The sequence below is a fragment of the Phyllobates terribilis genome, unplaced genomic scaffold, assembly GCF_046119375.1.
Source record: "Phyllobates terribilis strain yellow unplaced genomic scaffold, ASM4611937v1 Scaffold_1__5_contigs__length_1240528914, whole genome shotgun sequence".
Classification (NCBI taxonomy): Eukaryota; Metazoa; Chordata; class Amphibia; order Anura; family Dendrobatidae; genus Phyllobates; species Phyllobates terribilis.
The window spans coordinates 771,089,385-771,109,059 of NW_027362761.1; the positions used below are offsets into that span (position 1 = coordinate 771,089,385).

A 19,675-nucleotide genomic window follows, 5' to 3' on the forward strand; every position below is an offset into this window, starting at 1 on the left:
AATTGCAGTCATTGTAATCTTCCAGTCAAATAACTATTAGAGTACAATTGAAAGGTTTTTGTACAAACTGCATATGATAACAGTATATTTTTAAAAAAATAAAAAACTCAAACTGCACTCAAAATGCATGTTCCAAATTATTATGCACAGCAGAGTTTTCAACCTTTTCATTTTAATAAAGAACAAAAAAATGGTCATTTTTGAAATTATAAGCATTAGCAGGTTATTACAAACTGAAATCAAACAGTTTTCAACTCAAAACTTTATTCTAGGTGATGTTACATTTGCACATAGGACCGCTTGTTCGAAAGGAGCTTCTGAACTCTCTCGTCCATTGAATTTGTCAGGTTTTGGATGGTTTCTGCTTCAATTGTTTTGCATGAGGACAGAATACCCTCCCAGAGCTGTTGCTTAGATGTGAACAGCCTCCCGCCATCATAGACACTCCTTTTGATGATGCTCCAGAGGTTCTCAATGGGGTTGAGGTCAGGTGAGCACGGGTGCCACACCATAAGTTTGTCCCCTTTTATGCCCATAGCAGCCAGAGATGCAGATGTGTTATGTGCAGCATGAGACGGGGCATTATCATGCATGAAATGATCTCGATGGTCCAGATGGATGGAGTGGAGGATGGCTGGTTGATGGACACCCCATGCAAACACGGCTACGGCGCTAACAAGGAGGAGGTGGAGTAATGTTTTGGGCTGGAATCATGGGGAGAGAGATTGCCGGCCCTTTTAGGATCCCTGAAGGGGTAAAGATGAACTCCATAATGTATGTTGAGTTTCTCAAACAGCACTTCCTTCCATGGTTCAAGAAGAAGAACCGTGTATTCCGCAGCAAGATCATTTTCATGCATGATAATGCCCCGTCTCATGCTGCACATAACACATCGCATCTCTGGCTGCTATGGGCATAAAAGGGGACAAACTTATGGTGTGGCACCCGTGCTCACCTGACCTCAACCCCATTGAGAACCTTTGGAGCATCATCAAAAGGAGTGTCTATGATGGCGGGAGGCTGTTCACATCTAAGCAACAGCTCTGGGAGGGTATTCTGTCCTCATGCAAAACAATTGAAGCAGAAACCATCCAAAACCTGACAAATTCAATGGACGAGAGAGTTCAGAAGCTCCTTTCGAACAAGCGGTCCTATGTGCAAATGTAACATCACCTAGAATAAAGTTTTGAGTTGAAAACTGTTTGATTTCAGTTTGTAATAACCTGCTAATGCTTATAATTTCAAAAATGACCATTTTTTTGTTCTTTATTAAAATGAAAAGGTTGAAAACTCTGCTGTGCATAATAATTTGGAACATGCATTTTGAGTGCAGTTTGAGTTTTTTATTTTTTTAAAAATATACTGTTATCATAGGCAGTTTGTACAAAAACCTTTCAATTGTACTCTAATAGTTATTTGACTGGAAAATTACAATGACCGCAATTCATATAGGTAATTTGGGAAAATCTGAGAAAATATTATTTGCATAATAATTTGGAACACAGTGTATATATATATATATATATATTATACACCGGTTGTGTGTGGGGGTTGCGGAGGAGCAGGCACAGGCACTAGCCGCTGCTGCAGCTACCACATGTGCCCACTGCTAAAGAAAATGAATATTCACTCTTCTCCAAGCCCATGGGAGTGGAAAGGAGTGAATATTCATTGTCCTTAATAGCGCACACAGCAGCGGCCACAGCAGGCTCAGCAATCCTCTGTGTGCGCTATTAAAGAGTATGAATATTCACTTCTCCACTCCCATGGGCGTGGAGAGGAGTGAATATTCATTTTCTTTAGTAGCGGGCACACAGGATCTCAGAGCCGCAGCAGCTGCTGCTGTGTGTGCTATTACAGAGAATGACTATTTACTCCTCTCCACGCCCATAGTCCCCGCATGGAGAGGAGTGAATATCCCGCAGCTCACCTCGGCGTCTGAAGGCGCATGGCAGTGACGTCATGTGCTGCTCAGATGCGAGGTGAGCTGCTGCTGGCAGAATAGGATGCAGCGCTGGAGCAGAGGGGGAAGGAAGGGGAGCATGAGTGTTTATTTTTTTATTTTTCATGCGTGCAGTGATGGGGCCATGCATACCAGGATTGGGGGTGATGGGGCCATGCATAACAGGATTGGGGGTGAGGGGTGCCATGCATACCAGGATTAGGATTAGGGGTGCCATGCATACCAGGATTAGGGATGAGGGGTGCCATGCATACCAGGATTAGGGATGAGGGGTGCCATGCATACCATGATTGGGATGAGGGGTGCCATGCATACCAGGATTGGGGATGAGGGGTGCCATGCAAACCAGGATTGGGGATGAGGGGTGCCATGCATACCAGGATTGGGGATGAGGGGTGCCATGCATACCAGGATTGGGATGAGGGGTGCCATGCATACCAGGATTGGGATGAGGGGTGCCATGCATTCCAGGATTAGGATGAGGGTACTATGCATACCAGGATTGGGATGAGGGGTGCCATGCATACCAGGATTGGGGATGAGGGGTGCGATGCATACCAGGATTGGGGATGAGGGGTGCCATGCATACCAGGATTGGGGATGAGGGGTGCCATGCATACCAGGATTGGGGATGAGGGGGCCATGCATACCAGGAATGGGGATGAGGGGGCAATGCTCACCAGGATGGGAAAATTTACCAGCAGCTTCTGCACTTGCCACCCTAGGCTTATACTCGACTCAATAAGTTTTCCCAGTTTTTTGTGGTAAAATTAGGTGCCTCGGCTTATACTCGGGTCGGCTTATACTCGAGTATATAAGGTAATACCTCACCACTCCGGCCTCCCACCATCCGGCCATGGTCACTATAGACCAGGACTTGCGTCTGTGTCCAGGTCTCGGAGGTTACTGCACGTCATAATGTCAGAGTGATCTGAATAGCCTGGATGTGGCTAGAAGTCTTGGAGATGCAATGCGCGACGGCGAAAAGAAGAGAACCAAATGGCAAGCAGCAGGGCAGCCAGAGAAGTAGTAGGTTTTTTTTTAACCAGTACTAACCTTGCCGTCCAGTCCTCTTCTTTCCATTGTCGGGAGCACCACATCTCTGGAGCTTACTGCTTATCATAATGTTGCGATGATGTCACAACCTTATGATACGCAGTGAGCTCCAGCCTTAACACCCGGGAGTCCTGGTCTATAGTGAAGAGGCCAGAGATGCGGCATATGACGGCAAAAATAAAAGGACCAGATGGTGGCTGGAGAAGTCAGTGGTGATGTGGGAATATTAGTAGTTTTTTTTTTTTCACATCTGAAGTTCAGAAGTAGGGGTTGAACGTATGTCGGATGTTTGTAAGTCGGTGACACCCTATAGGTGCTGAAAAGAAACAGAAAGGAGGAATCCCTCTTATCTGGGTATGGGAGACGACATAGCAGCTACAGTGGCTTGCGAAAGTATTTATCCCTTTGGCTTTTTACCTATTTTGTTACATTACAACTTGTGTTTAAATATTTTTGTAATCGAATTGGTCTGTGATGTATCAGCACCAAATAGTCTAAATTGGTGAAGTGAAGTGAGAAAAACATAAATTTATGGGATCAAACAACTAAAAATTGTCATGTGCATACGTATTCACCCCTTTTGCTATGAAGCCCCTAAAAATTTCTGGTTCGAGCAATTACCTTCATGAGTCACATACTTAGTGAAAGGAAGTCCACCTGTGTGCAATCTAAGTGTCACATGACCTGTCAGTATAAACATATCTTTTCTGAAGGGCCACAGAGGCAGCAACACCATTAAGCAAGAGGCACTACTACCCAAACAACACTATGAATACAAAGGAGATCAGAGACAAAGTTGTTGAGAAGTACAAGTCAGGGCTGGCTTATAAAAAAAAATATCCCAATCTCTGATGATCCCCAGAGCACCACCAAATCTATTATCATCAAATGCAAAGAACATGGTACCACAACAAACCTGCCAAGAGAGGGACGCTCACCAAAACTCGAAGTAAGGGCAAGGAGGGTATTAATCAGAGAGGCAGCACAGAGACCAAACGTAACCCGGAAGGAGCTGCAGAGTTCCTAAGAAGAGACTGGAGTATCTGTTTATATAACCACAATAAACCGTACACTCCATAGCGGTGGCCTTTATGGAAGAGTGGGCAGAAAAAAGCCTTTACATACACACAAAAATTGTAAGGCTCATTCTGAGTTTCCCAAAAGACATGTGGGAGACTCTCCAATTGTATGGAGGAAGGTGATGTGGTCAGATGAGACTAAAATTTAACTTTTTGGCCACCAAGATAAATGCTATGTCTGGTGCCAAACCAACACAGCTCATCACCCCAAGAACACAATTCCCAGTGAAAGATGGTGGTGGCAGCCCCATGCTGTGGGGATGTTTTTCGGCAGCAGGGGCAGGGAAAATGGTCAGAGTCGAAGGGAAGATGGATGGTGTGAAATACAGGGATACTCTTGAGCAAAACCTGTTTCAATCTGTCAGTGATTTGAGACTGGGACAGAGGTTCACCTTCCAACAAGACAATGGCCCAAAGCATACTGCTAAAGCAAAACTCGAGTGGCTTAAGGGGAAACGTGTAAATGTTTTGGAATGGCCTAGTGAAAGCCCAGACCTTAATCCAAATGAGAACCTGTGGTTAGACTTGAACATTTCTGTTCACAAGAGAAAACCGTCTAACTTGAAGGAGCTGGAGCAGTTTTTCCTGGAATGGGCAAAAATCCCAGTGGCAAGATATGGAAAGCTCATAGAGACTTATCCAAAGCGACTTGCAGCTGTAATTCCCAGAAAAAGGAGGCTCTACAAAGTACTGACTTTAGGGGGCAAATTGTTAGGTACACTGAAGTGTTCAGTTATTTTGTCCTATTTCTTGCTTGCTTCACAATATAAAGAAAATCAAATTTTCACAGTTGTAGGCATGTTCTTTACATGAACTGATGCATCCCTCAAAAAACACAGTGAAATTCCAGTTTGCGAGGTAGTAAAACACAAAAAATGTTGACGAGTGAATACTTTCGCAAGCCACTGTAGTCCACCCATTAGCGAATAGGTTAAAATTAGAGGTAGAGCCTGCAGGGAGAGGTGTTTAAAAATGCAGGATACAAATCATGTAATAGTGGCATTCCTCATGTAGATGGACAAGACAATTTTTTTCTGAAAAATCACCTAGAAGGACAGGTACACTTTATTGTGCAAGCTTCAGTAGAAGCAAAGATGCAGAATATGTCAGAATAAAAATAAGCATTTCTAACGATTGTGGTTACCTAGGCAAAGTTTCTTGTGTGTTTCTATTTATATCCAAATGGATAAGTTATAATGAACTTTTATTGCAGTATTTCTCAGAAATTCCTAATATATGCTTTTAAATAAGAACGTCAAAATAGCATCATGTACCGCCTAAAAGCTTTTATATGCTACTGCTTCAATCATTTGAGTAACTAAAGAGTAATTTGATGGTGTACATCAACTCTATTATTTGGCCCATGAGCAACAATTAATATATGCAACATACAAATTTTATGTCAAGATCTATAAATACATCACTGTAACAGTTCTGCAACATTGTCTTATTATAGATGTAACAAAAACCAAGAAGATATTGTTACTGTATCTTAATGATATGATGATAAATTATTAAGTTGAACCATATGTTTTTTTCATTTTTTTTTTAACAAACCCTCCATATGTGAATGATTTAGGCCATTTAAACAGCAGGATATTATTTCTGGCACAGATTGAAGTTTTATGAGATAGCAAAAATATTTGTTCTATACACAATATCTAGAGCTCCAGGCAAAGCATAAAACATAAAAGGTGAATAACTCAGCAAAATAAGAAAGCCCATTAATTGGTTCACCCTAATGGACAAGGAAAAATTTATAAAAAAAAATAACAATGTAATAATGTAATTCCTTTTTACATCTGTGGCTCTTTTGCCTTCTCCACTGCCGATTTCTGTACCACTTCACCTCCTGCAACTACATCTTGGCCCATGTCATTGATGCAGTCTGTGATTGGCTTCACGTTTTGCTTTTTCAGTTGTTGATTTTGCTTTAGATCAGTGAATAACCAATAGTAATAAATGTAATAAATGTTGTTTGCTTCAGAATTCAAATTGCCAATTAAACTCAATAGAATAGAATAATAACCTTAATAATTATTAAGAGTCCAGAAGGTAAAAATGGGATCATGTTCAATTGTTACAACCCCAGAAAGCAGGTTCAAATATTCACCTGAAAATATATATTTTTTCAACTTCTCAAAAGAAGTCTGCCATTAATCAGTTGCTATTGCTATTTTTTAAATTGTAACCTAAAGCTATGTATGTTCATTGTTCACACGTTGCGTTTTTCTGCTCTCTTGGCAGTAAAGCATGTTTTGCTGGGTCTTTGCAATGCAGATTATATGTGTGCTTTGTCTATAGTACATTTTTAAAATGGTTAGTTTTATTCACCAAAAACACATCCTGCAGGAAAGCAGAAAAAACACATGGTTTTGGTTTTTTTGCAGCGTTTTTGCACTCTCTCATTATTTTCTATGGGTGAAAAATCTCTACACTTTTCCAATTCAGTCAGGGAAAAAAAAAAGCCAGTGCATGGATTTCTGAAATCTTAAAGCTTGTACTGTAAAAAGCAGTGTTTAATTTGCATAAAAAAACAATGCCGCAAAAACGCAGTTTGTGAACATAGCCTAAGAAGAGCAAGAGTAAAGAAAAAACACTAATGGTTAAATAACACAACACATCTAATGCAAATCTATAGGAAAAATTTGTACATAAAACTCAGTGTAACCATAAGAAAAATTGACATGTTGCTGATTTATTTCAAATTCATTTTACGCAGGGTAAAACTAGCCATAGTGGGCATGAAATTTCTATAAATGCGTTAAATATGACCTTATATCATATCCTTTTCACTTTTAAAACTATTCACTTTCTAAATGACATACTTTATATGTTAATGGTTTACAGTTGCCTTCTAGTAAAATACTGGAAACTTCCCAGTGCTCCAGAGGAACAGAAATATCCCTTCACAGCTCGGCCGTAAAATACAGATTTGCTAAATTAAAAGATCTGAAAAAGAATGTGTCATCAGAAAATGGCCTACTGATTAAATCAGGTTCAATTTATCTTTTTTTTAAAAATTGGGATTTTTTTTTTCATATTATGATCAACAATAAAAAATAGAAATCTTACAATTTTCATACTGGCCACTGAGGTTTTTCTAGACTCATACTTCCTGATCTTTCAGAAAATCCACATTAATTTTTGCAGCAACCTACTGACTCAGATCTTTTGTGTTGAAGCATTTAACAAGTGTGTGCAAAGGTCATTGTCAAGGTCATCTATGATATCACTATTGTGTATGGTGAATCCTATGTTATCAGCCGTGTAGAGAGGTGTAATATGACATCGGAATCCTGTTTGTGATGATAGTGAGACTTCTGTAAAAAACAGGTATGAGTCTAGATAGCCCAGTGACAAGTGTTAAAATTGTAAGATTTCAATTTTTTTTTTAATAAAGATTGTGAAGTGAAAAAAAAAAAAAAACACAATGCCAAGCTTTTTTTCCGAATACATTAAACATAAACGGATTTAAACAATAGGTCAATTTCTGATGATAGTTTCCATTTAGTAAAGGGGTGGATTGGTCCTTTAGTTCACTTTCTGTCCCTCTTTTCTTCCCTCGTTCTGCAAAATATAGTGTTGCTTATGATTGTCAATGACGTGAAAGATCCTGGAAGGGCAGTAGTGAAAGTTCACATACACAAGCCTCTCACACAGCCAAATCAGATCTCCTGCGTTGCACTGAGGAGGGACAACACTCCGAAACACATGTTTGCAAATGGAGTTTCCGGTTTGGCTACTTATCTTATGTCATGTGGCAAGGCTCGTTAAAGGATCAATATTAACTTTTATGATTGCTACATCCAATAGGTGGCACCAGAAATAAAGTCCTTCCTTATGAAGAGGCTATTAGAAGATTTAAATTCCCAAAAGAGCATTACATGGCCTATAAGTCACCTTAAGCCACCTTAGCACTTTTCTCAAGGAGAAATGTTCCCCCTTAGATCCAGCTGCAAGTAAGCACACACTTAGATAAGTCAAGAAAATGTGATCTGTTTGGTTTTCATATATATTTTTGCATACATCAGTCCAAAAGTAACAAATGGTAATAATCAATTAATAGAAAAATATAGGTTTTCAGAATATTGTCTAAAATAAAAGAAAAAAAAACAAAATACATTAACTGGATATTGATTTTTTTTACATAATTAAAAAAGTTAGGAAACTATCTGAAGCATTAATTTCCTTTTTATAATACGCTTTTTAATATCCTCAGCGTGTCTTTTACAAGATCTTTGTGGCCTTGGAAAATAGCCAGCAATAACGCAGACAGTTCAGAATTCAGTATATGGCTTCATGAGCCTTAATTATCAGATTGAAGGACTGTTCTAGGAAATGTGACCCTGACACTACACTTTAAACTTTTACACTGAAAAAAAAAAAGGTCATAAAATCAGCAAAAATAAACTTACTATCAGTGACAAAATGCCATTTGGTGGGGGTCAATTACTAACTGGAAGGTGCAGTGGTGAACTGTGAAGAGCCTGAAGCATTCCAGAGCTAATAGGAGAATTCTGTCTGCCTACAACATGTTTCCAATCCAAGAAAAGTGAGGGTAAAAGGGATAAAGAAGGGAACTAGTAATTACTCCAAAAGTAGTTTCAACTATTTGAATGTTGTATATTATTTTCACCTAGATTTGTCGCTAACGAGAATATTTCCCACATTTATACACACTAAAGATGAGTGCTATTTAGTTGGGCATACCTAAAATTAAAAAAAAATTAACTGATATTTTGCCAATAGTAAAATGAGTGGAAACAATGTTACTGATAGACCCTTGGTAACCCAGTCACACATCGACTATGGGGACCTACTGTTTAGCTACATGCAAATATTACATTACCTTCATTCACAAAATAACCTACTATATAGTAATAGGCCGGGTAGTTTGTCAAATGAATGATTAGTTAAATGAATGACTATGTTTGTACACAGTGAATTAAGTGTAGTGTGTCAACTACTGCTCAAATAGTGGTGTTAGAGGCCCACCAGGAGATTCATCTGTTCCCCCGTGGGCCAGTCCGAGCCTTCACAGAAAGGTCATGTGGCATGAAATCACTATGGATGTTATGTCATCATGCCAAAAATGAAATACTAGAACAAAAGTAACCCATGGAGGCTGAAAGAGGGAATCATGAGCAATTGTTACAAAAGTATTACACTCATTACATACAGGAACTTTGAAATCTCAGAAAACGCTCTAATGTAAGTAGCTGATGGATGGTAGTAATCTAGACACATTTTGCATAAATCAAATGATATCCTTGACGCTAGATGATGATAGCAGATGATAACTAAAAAGTACATAATATAATAAGGACAGAATAGCTTAGTGACATCATTACATAACCATTACAGTGCTAAAATAGGAAATTCGCCAATAGTAGGACTGACCTTGAGAAGCCCCCGTGGGAAATCTGTGCCTTCATTCACCCCTTGAAGATTGGCAATGAATTCTTGACAGCTCATCTTCTTTCCAATATTCTGAAAAACGGAAGATCATGCATTAAAAATGATCTATTTCCTTGTACCCGCATTAATTAAAATGTGACCAAAGCAATGTTCTAGACAGATACGAAATGGATTGCCTGAAAGTACGATTTTATAACTACTGCAGGTTTTTTCAAAAACATGACTGGTGTTAAACACATATATGTAGTTAGAACATGTGCAATGAGACGTGATGAAGGGCAACTCAACACGAATGTGAGAAGACAGCTCGAAAGCCTTATGTGGACAGAAGGGCAAGGAAGCAAGCATTCACGTGCTACCACAGCTGCTGTCCTGATGTGGTATACTTATCTGGAAGACAGCACATTATTGGATGAACGTGGACATTGTAAAACTTAACGTTCTGCTGCCTTTATTTAAGATGTCTCTGACCGATGGCATTCTTCTAAATTACAATCATAACTTTCTCCAAGATGGGAGTTCACCACTGAACAAGACAGATGACCTGGCCTTGACTAATCAAACCTATGCCTGTAATAAATCATTAGATACACTTCAGCTCTGTGACATGTGCCACAATGCTATGCTTGGTAAAACATATCTGTCAGGAAGGAACATTCATCAAGAGAAGAGCGATGAAATAAAATCATACCGAATCCTGATGAGCCCCAGAACTACCCATAACAAAGCACCTTGCTTGGCGTGTCGGTGTCATATAGTACCCTTATATACTATATGCTTGAGTGCTAAGCTCTATATGCTATGCAAAAAGTATTTAACTGTGAATTTAGAACGGTCACAAGATATGAATATCATTACCTGAAGTGGACACATTACTACTGATAAACTATGCTGAAGAAGACATCATATTCTGGACATGCAAAATGATATCTGGCGATATTACAAAATAGTTAGCTATGTAAGTCTGTGTACACACTTCACTTGTGGCTTGAGGCATCACTTCAGGGAGCCATTGCAAAAACAAAATACAATTTTCTATAGTGACCCTCTGAATTGGAAAATGCAGTCTACAGCACCTTGCTATAACTGCATGCCAACACATACCATCCAGATGGAAGCCGAAAGTGTCCCTCCACTGGCTCCCCCATTGGTGTCCCTCCACTGGCTCCCCATTGCCCAGAGACTCAAGTTCAAGACCCTAACCATGGCATACAAAGCCATCCACAATCTGTCTCCTCCATATATCTGTGACCTAGTCTCCCCATACATACCTGCACGCAACCTCCGATCCTCACAAGATCTCCTTCTCTACTCCCCTCTTATCTCCTCTTCCCACAATCGCATACAAGATTTCTCCCGTGCATCTCCCCCAACTCTGGAACTCTCTACCTCAACATATCAGACTCTCGCCTACCGTGGAAACCTTCAAAAGAAACCTGAAGACCCACCTGTTCCGACAAGCCTACAACCTGCAGTAACCACCGCTCCACCATACTGCTGCACGACCAGCTCTACCCTCACCTACTGTATCCTCACCCCTCCCTCGTAGATTGCGAGCCCTCACGGGCAGGGTCCTCTCTCCTCCTGTACCAGTCGCTGACTTGTTCAGTTAAGGTTATTGTAAGTGTGTAAGTGTTTTTTGCTATGTATACCCCCTTTTTCACATGTAAAGCCCCATGGAAAAAATGGCGCTATAATAATAATAAATAATAATAATGTGTGCTGTCTGATAAATAGGGATCTAAGGTAAAGTTAAAGAATTTGTGGGGACAAGATTGCATAGTGCACTTAGCCTTAGGGGCCGGGCCCCAAACACAATATACAGCAGTTGGCCGAAACGATGGTTTGGCCCAACCATTCGGCCAGCAGCTCTCTCCCCCGACTCCTCCAAACACAAGAGCATTTGATCTGCCGAGAGATCCTGTGTCCTTTACAGGAGAGCCGCAGCCAGACTCCTCAAGCATTGGATTATCTGGCCAAAAACAGAAGGATCAGCAGTCCGGAATCAGACATGCCGGATCCTTATCTCAGAAGGCCATCATACACTTTAGAAAAATTCATGTGTATGGGGCCTTTAGATGCATCATAAACAGCACAAACACTGCCAACAATAGAGAACAGCTCACATTTCCTTCCTGAATTCAGTCAATAGTAATTCCCAAAGCTATTACGCTTATTTACAACCATGGTAGAAATGCATGTCAAAGCAGAGTTCAATAATCTACATAGAATTATATATCCGGTGTCGAACTAATAATTTAGAATGTTACCTAAAATAACAATTATTTGAAATATTGTGAAAACAAAGTACAAAGGAATCTGTAACATTTCGATTTACATTTAGTAGATGCTGCAAACCATGTTAATCTACCAGAGAAGCAAAGCCCTTCAAGATCATTCTATAATAGTACTATATACATTGGCGGTCTGGTACCAGATTACAGAGGCTAAACCATATGTACTGTTCATTCTTAAAGGGTTTTTTTTTCATTGGCTCTTGAGCATTCACAACTCTGCAGTCTCCTTACTTCCTGGTTTCTGATGGGGTGGGCAATCCTCCTTTAGTGTCAGTTCTGATGAGTAGCCGAACTATAGAATTAATAACACTATAAAGCTCAGCATGTTATGTTGCAACACAGACCGCTATCAGTGGTTTGACTACACTGGTATCACTGTATTTTCATATAGAGATAACTGCATTTGAAAAATCACAGCTCTGGAAAGTGAGAGTCGTGATTGGGAGAAGCGATTTGAAAGCAGCCGATGGTGCAAGCAGGTGATTTTGCAAGATTTATTACAGCAGCTCGGTCAGGAGCTGAAAGGGGGGCAGGGAAAACAGCTAACTGCAGGATAGAAATCAATGGGTTAGAGAGAGCTGACTCGGATGTCAGAAGTTAATGACAGTGGGTAGAAGAGCAAGTCAATTGCAAATATGCTTATTTTCAAGCTCTAACTAACTAAAGTAATTTAATAACACGAAAATACCCCTTTAATACAAAATGATTACATTATTAAATAGATCTCTCAGACCTGATGAGGTTGGGGCATTTATTTTGATAATTTATGTCCAAATGGCTATATAATTATTTATAAAATTTTAAAGGGAACCTGTCACCTTCAGAAATACTGTTTGCCTGCAGAAAAATGTAATATACAGGTAAATAACAATGAAAGGGGTTGGCCACTTTCTTTTGTTACTGCTTTCCTCACAAACCACATACAAGAGAAGGTGGCTGACCTCTTTAAATTATATACGACTTCCAGCTACAGGGAAAAAAAGTAAGCTTTATTTTCCCTGCAGCTGCTCACTTCTACTCATCAAAGCGGGAAATGGAGCTGTTAAAGTCACTGCTCACTATACAGTAAGTGAGTTGTAATAACATCCCGACACGTTGAGTGACAGCCTGCTCAAAGTAGAGATGGTAGTCAATCAAGGTGCTGGGGAGTGATTACAGTGTGTTTACTGTATAGTGAGCACTGATTGTAATAGGCCCCTGCACCATTCGAATGACTAGAAGCGTGCGATTGCAGTGAGACTACAACTTCATTTTCTCCCTGTGCCTGCTGCTCCAGTAAGGAAGCCAGGCATAATTTTAAATGATATTTATCTGAAGATTACCACTATGTCTGCATGTAAACAGCACTTCAGGAGGGGACAGGTTCCCTTTAGCTCTCTATGACCAACCTAGCCTAATTTATAGCTCCTCAGTGACCTTCCTCCCTGCTGAGACCTTACACTGCTCAGTACAAGCTGCAGCTTTCAGTCAGACTGGGTGAGAAGAGAAAGAGATTCATGAGGTCTGAGTTTCTAGCTGTACTTATAAATTGCTCAATTTAATATTAGGTGAGAATCTTTGAAAATCAAAGTCAGAATGGCAGTAAAATCCTTTTTCAGTTAATACTCCAGCCCCTTTCTGGTCTAAAAGGCAAGGCTGTGAAGTCGGTAAGCCAAATCTCCGGCTCCCTCATACATGGCTCATGTTTAAGTGCTAAATTTACTGTAGAACAGATTCATCACAGCTAAAAATGTAGATCCTTAGATCAGGAATAGGATAGGAATTTATAGGACATTTCATCACTTTCCCAAATTCTTATGAAAAAATATTCCCCACAAACTGCATTGAACTACTGTACCCAATTTATTCTATATTTTAGGAGTCGGAGTCAGTCCATTTTATACTGACTCCGACTCCACAGCCCTGCTAAAAGGATCTATTTATTAATCTATGTACCATATTTTTCGGACTATAAGACGCACTGGACCATAAGACGCACCTTGGGGTGGAAATCCGTGATTACTTACCAGTAATCATATTTTAAGGAGACCACGACAGCACCCACTGAGAGAGGGGATCCGCCCACAAGGACAGGAAACCTACAGGTTAAAAGGGGCAGTCCCCCTTGCCTCCTCAGTTGGTTACAGAGAATTTAGGAGGAACCGCCATAACAGGTTAAATACATAAACATCCTAACTAGTATATCAGAATACTATCACCGTAAATGTGAAAAGTAAATAAACACCTTTTCTAAGTGCAGAACCGGTGAGTAATAATAACGGGGGGGAAGTGAGTGGGTGCTGTCGTGGTCTCCGTAAAATACGATTACCGGTAAGTAATCACAGATTTTCCTATCGCCACGACAGCACCCAGTGAGAGACTTTCAGAGACCATCACCTGGGAGGGACCACAGTATTAAGAACTGATCTCCCAAAATCAAGATCCGAGGAAGAAGACAAATCAAGACAATAGTGTCTGAAAAAGGTTGAAGGTGAGGCCCAAGTTGCCGCCCTACTAATTAAGTCTATAGACATATCAGCTCTCTCAGCCCAGGAGGAAGCCATGGCCCGAGTAGAATAGGCTCTTATGCAGTCCGGAGGACTCTCACCTTTGGCTGAGTAGGCTGTGCAGATCGCGTCCCGTATCCATCGGGATAGAGTGTTCTTTGTGATAACAGACCCCTTTCTGTGACCCTATAAGGACACAAACAAGGCCCTACTTTTCCTCCAGGACTGAGTTCTAGCTATATATTCTAGTGCTATTCTAATGTCTAACATATGGAACCTGTGTTCCTCTGGTGTAGACAGGTTTTCATAAAAAGGAGGGTAGACATATCGCCTGACTCCTATGAAATCTAGAAGCAACCTTTGGTAAATGAGCTGGATCAGGTTTCAGGATTAGTTTGTCCTGAAAGTCTAAAAGGAAGGGGGCATCTATTGAAAGAGCCTGTATATCGCCCATCCTTCTAGCTGACGTTAAGGCTACCAGTAAGGCTGTCTTTATGGACAAATTTTTCATAGAGGCAGAAGTCAGAGGTTCAAAGGGAGGACCCGTCAAAGCATCTAGTACAAGGTTTAAGTCCTAGGGTGGAAGCCTGGGTATGTACACAGGGTCGCTACGCTCACAAGCCTGTACAAACCTAGAGACCCATCTGTCCCGCCGCTATACTGCAGTTATACAATGCACCTAGAGCCGAGATTTGCACTTTTAAAGTGCTGGTAGATAGACCCAGCTCACGCCCCTTCTGTAAAAATTCTAGGATAGCTGGAATAGGCGCTTGGTTAGTAAGGGGGCCTGAATAGAATTGTAGGAATTTTTTCCATACCCTACAGTAGGTTTTTGTAGTAACTTCTTTCCTACTTTGAAGAAGAGGTGACACTAAAGACTCAGAGAATCCTCTTTGCCTTAACAGCTGCCTCTCAAATTCCCTGCCATCAGATGGAGACCCTCTGCCTCAGGGTGACGGAATGGACCCTGAGAGAGCAGCTCCGGACCTGATGGCAGGATCAATGGGTCGGTTACTGACATGGCTTTCAACCAAGAAAACCAAGGCCTCCTGGGCCAGAAAGGAGCAATTAGGATCACTCTCGCTCCTTCTTCCCTAATCTTTCTGAGGACTATTGGAATCAAACACAATGGGGGAAAGGCATAGGCTAGATTGTAAGAGTCTGTAGAGCATCCACTACTTCTGGGTGATCCGATGGCAGCAGTGAAGCAAACAGTCTGACTTTTCTGTTGCTTCTGGTTGAAAAGAGGTCTATGCCCGGAACCCCCCCTAGCCGAACTATTTGCTGAAAAATCTGTTTGTTCAGGGCCCACTCCCCTTGGTGTAGAGAATGGCGACTGAGGAGTTTGCTTTGATATTGTCTATCCACCTGATGTGCAGGGCTGAAAGGGAGAGGAGATGTTTTTCTGCCAGTACGAAAATCTTTTCCGCCGTGGACATCAAAGAAGGTGGACCGTGTACCTCCCTGGTGATTCAGATAGGCAACTACTGTGGTATTGTCGGTGTGCATTTGCACATGGGAATTCTGAAGGATGGGCAGAAATCTGAAGAGGGCATATTTCACCGCCTTTAACTCTTTCAGATTTGAGGAACCAATTGCATCGCCTGTTGTCCACCGCCTCTGGGCTATGTGATCGCCTATATAGGCCCCCCACCCCGAGGGGCTGGCATCTGTTGTCACTACGATGTCCGGTGTTATGACCCATGGGACCCCCTTGGACAAATTAGATGGATCTAGCCACCAACATAGAGAATCTACTGTGGAGGCTGACAAACGCATCTTCCCTTCCAGATGGCCTTGCAAGATTTCGCTTGCCTTGAGAACCTCGTATTTTAGATCCCTAGAGTGAAATTGTGCCCATTGGACTGCCGGGATACAAGAGGTCAGGGATCCCATCAGGGACATGGCATCTCTTAAAGATAGTTCTGGGTTATGCACTACAATGCGGACCTTGCTTACAACATTTAGCAGTTTTTCTTTTGGTAGAAAACAGTGCTGAGTCATTGAGTCTAGGTGGAGACCCAGAAAACTCTGCAAGGTTGATGGAGACAGTCTTGATTTTTGCAGGTTTATGATCCTACCCAGATCCTGTAAGGACGATATAATATGGTTTAATCGGGAAGCACATTGAGCTGCAGACTTCCCCAATATTAGGAAGTCATCTAGATATGGGATAACCAGAGTATCCCTTTCCCGCAAATGGGCCATTATTTCTGCAATCACCTTTGTGAAGATACATGGAGCCATGGACAGGCCAAACGGCATTGCAGTGAACTGGAAGTGCCTGCCCTCATCGTCCAGATGCACTGCAACCCTTAGAAACTGTTGGTGGTCTTGATGAATAGGAAGATGATAATATGCATCATTTAGATCCATTACGACCATGAAACACCTGGGAAACAGAAGCCGAATAGTAGACTTTATGGATTCCATTTTAAAAGTTTGGGTTCTAAGGAAGGAGTTCAATTTCCGTAAGTTAATAATAGTCCTAAAGGAACCATCAGGTTTGTGAACCAGGAATAGAGTGGAATGAAACCCTATCCCCTCCTGCACCCCCAGGAGCCTCTTTAATAAACCTCTAACCTCTGCCTTTAAAGCACATTGCTGGACAGGGTTAGATAGAATAGTTTGAAGAAAGGAATCCCTAGGGATTCTCTGAAAATCCATTTTCAGCCCGGATGAAATTAGGTCGAGAATCCATCTACTAGTGGTGATTTGAGTCCATTTATCATAAAAATATTTTAATCTACCACCAACCGGGGGGTTTGGATTAGTGATTCTTGTTTTTTCGTTTCGTCGAGGAGGAACCACTGGAGTAGGCACCTTTCAGCTTCTGCTCGTTGGGCTCCCATCTGGAGTCTGGCTTTCTCCGTGCAAACGACCGTTTTCTGAAAACCTTCCTAAAATTAGGAGCAGATGGTTTAGGGAAGCCTTTCTTGACATCACCAGCCTTTGCCAGAATGTCATCGAGTACAGGGCCAAATAAGTACTCACCCTTGCACAGAATGGTGCACAATTTAGATCTAGCGTGTGCATCCCCCTTCCATTCTTTTAACCATAAAGCGCTACAAGCAGCGTTAGATAAGCCAGCAGTTCTGGCTGCTAATCTAAGCGAATCAGCTGACACATCCGCTAGATAGGCCGCACCACTAACGGAGCTGAGAAACAGAGGCTATCTCTAGGTGTTCCTGTTTTAATCTGATCCTCCAGTTGATCAATCCATACCAGCATAGATCTTGCAATACAGGTACTGGCTGTTGCCGGTTTGAAAGTTCCCAAAGATGACTTCCAGGCTCAATTTAGTAACGTTTCCGCTATTCGGTCTGATGAGTCCTTAAAGAGACCTCCGTCCTCTAAGAGTAGTACATTTCTTTTAGAGGAAGAAGCAACAGTCGCATCGACTCTTGGGACCTTGCTCCATTCAGACAACTGGGTATCATCAAAGGGGTATTTATATTTTGATGATGAGGGAAGGAACCCGCTGGTATCCTATTTCTCCCACTCCTGTCGCACAAGATCCTTTATTGCATCAATGACTGGAAAGGACCTGCGCTTTTTCTGAGACAGGCCTGCAAAATTAACTCCTGAGCTGATTTTGGTTCCCTGGGATCTGTTATACCCATAGTAGAACGAACAGATTTTACTAGAGAGTCTATATCCTGAATAGGGAAACACGATCTCCCTTCCTCATCGGATGAGGACGATGATTGGGAGAATTCTACTAATCCCTCTTCCTGTGTCTCTACCACGGATTCAGACTCGCATTCATACACTTCCTGGCTAGCCTTCTGTTTCTTAGGCTTATGCACGTTATTAAGGGTGTTCCTGACTTCTTCCCTAATAAATAACTTTAGGTCCGCATTACGGACAGGAGCTTCCTCGTCCAGGGTCTGAGAGATGCAAGGCTGACATAAAAGTTTGAGATAATCATCAGGGAGGGGCTGCATACACAAAGCACACTCTTTATGCTTATTCTTGGATGGCTTCTTTTTAGCCTAAGGGCATATAGAAAAGAAGGGGGAATCAGCTCACCAGGTGGTCACATAGATACACTGACCATCTGAAGCTTGTCAATGGGATACCGTCTCTGAAGGTGGAGGCATAGCGCTGGGTTTGGAGGGCTTGGACTGAAGGCACTGCTCACTCCTGCTGGTGGTATCGCTGCCTTTAGGGCGACCACCATCGCTGCTCCTGGCACTACCTTTGTGCTGTTTAGCTACCTGTGGGTGCTCCTCCGCATCTCCGGAAGACATAGTGAAGCACAGGGTGTGCTAGAACGCTGGCCTATTTCATCTATAGGCCGCGCCCCCATCTTTCCCGCCGGCTGATGCACCTCCCCGGTCCCCCCTGAAGTTATCCACTACTTCCGGGTTATCGGGCGCGTCATCAGGTCAGCAAACACCTGGAACCGGCCTGAAAATGGCAAAGGGCGGCCAATGCTCACACCCTGCGACCTCCGGATGTATGCAGGGGAATCCTCTGCACCTCACCCACGCAACTCATGGCGGCACCACCCGGACCATGGGATCGCGCCATCCTTCCAAGTGGAGGGGGGAGTCTGACAGGCAGGGCTCTCCCGATGCTGCAACTGGAAACCCGGACTCTGCCGTCCCCACAGGTACCGCACAGAGGCATCAGGATCCAGGCCACATGATGCAGGTTCCGATAAGGACAAGAAACCAACTGAGGAGGCAAGGGGGACCGCCTGTCCTTGTGGGCGGATCCCCTCTCTCAGTGGGTGCTGTCGTGGTGATAGGAAAAACAGGAAAAAAATATTTTTTATAAGACGGGGATCTGTCTTATAGTCTGAATAGGTATCTTACCGGGGAGGGGGGTTGGGGTGGGGGCAGTGGAGCGGGGGTCACAGGAGGCAGGGTCCTTCAGGAAGCCAGGCCTGGGGCTGGGGGCCTGGCGCTGGGGGACTGGTGCCTGGTAGCCTGGCGCTGGGGGCTTGGGGCCTGGGTGCTTGGCACTGGTGGCCTGGGGTTGGGGACCTGACACTGGTGGGTTGGGGGCCTGGTGCTGGGGGCCTGGTTGCCTGGTGGCTGGCACTGGGGGCCTGGCACTGGTGGCCTGAGGCTGGGGGCCATGTGGCTGGCGCTCGGGGCTTGGGTGCCTGGCACCGGTGGCCTGGTGGCTGGCGTAGGGGCCAGGCACTGGTGAGCTAAGGGCCTGGTGGCAGGCGCTGGGGGCCTGGTACCGGGGCCGGTGTCTTGCTGTGAGTGGCGTGGCAGAGCGGCGTGAGCGGCTTCCGGTGCGCGCGGCCATCTTTTCTACAGGAAAATGGGCGCCAGCGTGGCAGAGCGCACGCACCGGCTCCAGTGGTCATTTTCCTGTAGATCACAGCTTCAGAAAGATGGCCGCGCGCACCGG

At 42.8% G+C, this 19,675-nt stretch overlaps 1 protein-coding gene across 5 annotated transcripts in view; it reads right to left on the reverse strand.

The window, feature by feature from the left end:
• Positions 1-19,675, reverse strand: part of PSD3 (pleckstrin and Sec7 domain containing 3) — a 902,747-nt gene that overhangs the window by 284,775 nt on the left and 598,297 nt on the right. For 3 of the 5 annotated variants that reach the window (XM_073636969.1, XM_073636972.1, XM_073636971.1), the window contains one exon: positions 9,502-9,592. In XM_073636969.1, the coding sequence (XP_073493070.1) occupies positions 9,502-9,592 (91 nt within the window). The remainder of the gene's footprint in view (positions 1-9,501; positions 9,593-19,675) is intronic. The other 2 variants (XM_073636968.1, XM_073636970.1) reach the window with 1 other exon arrangement.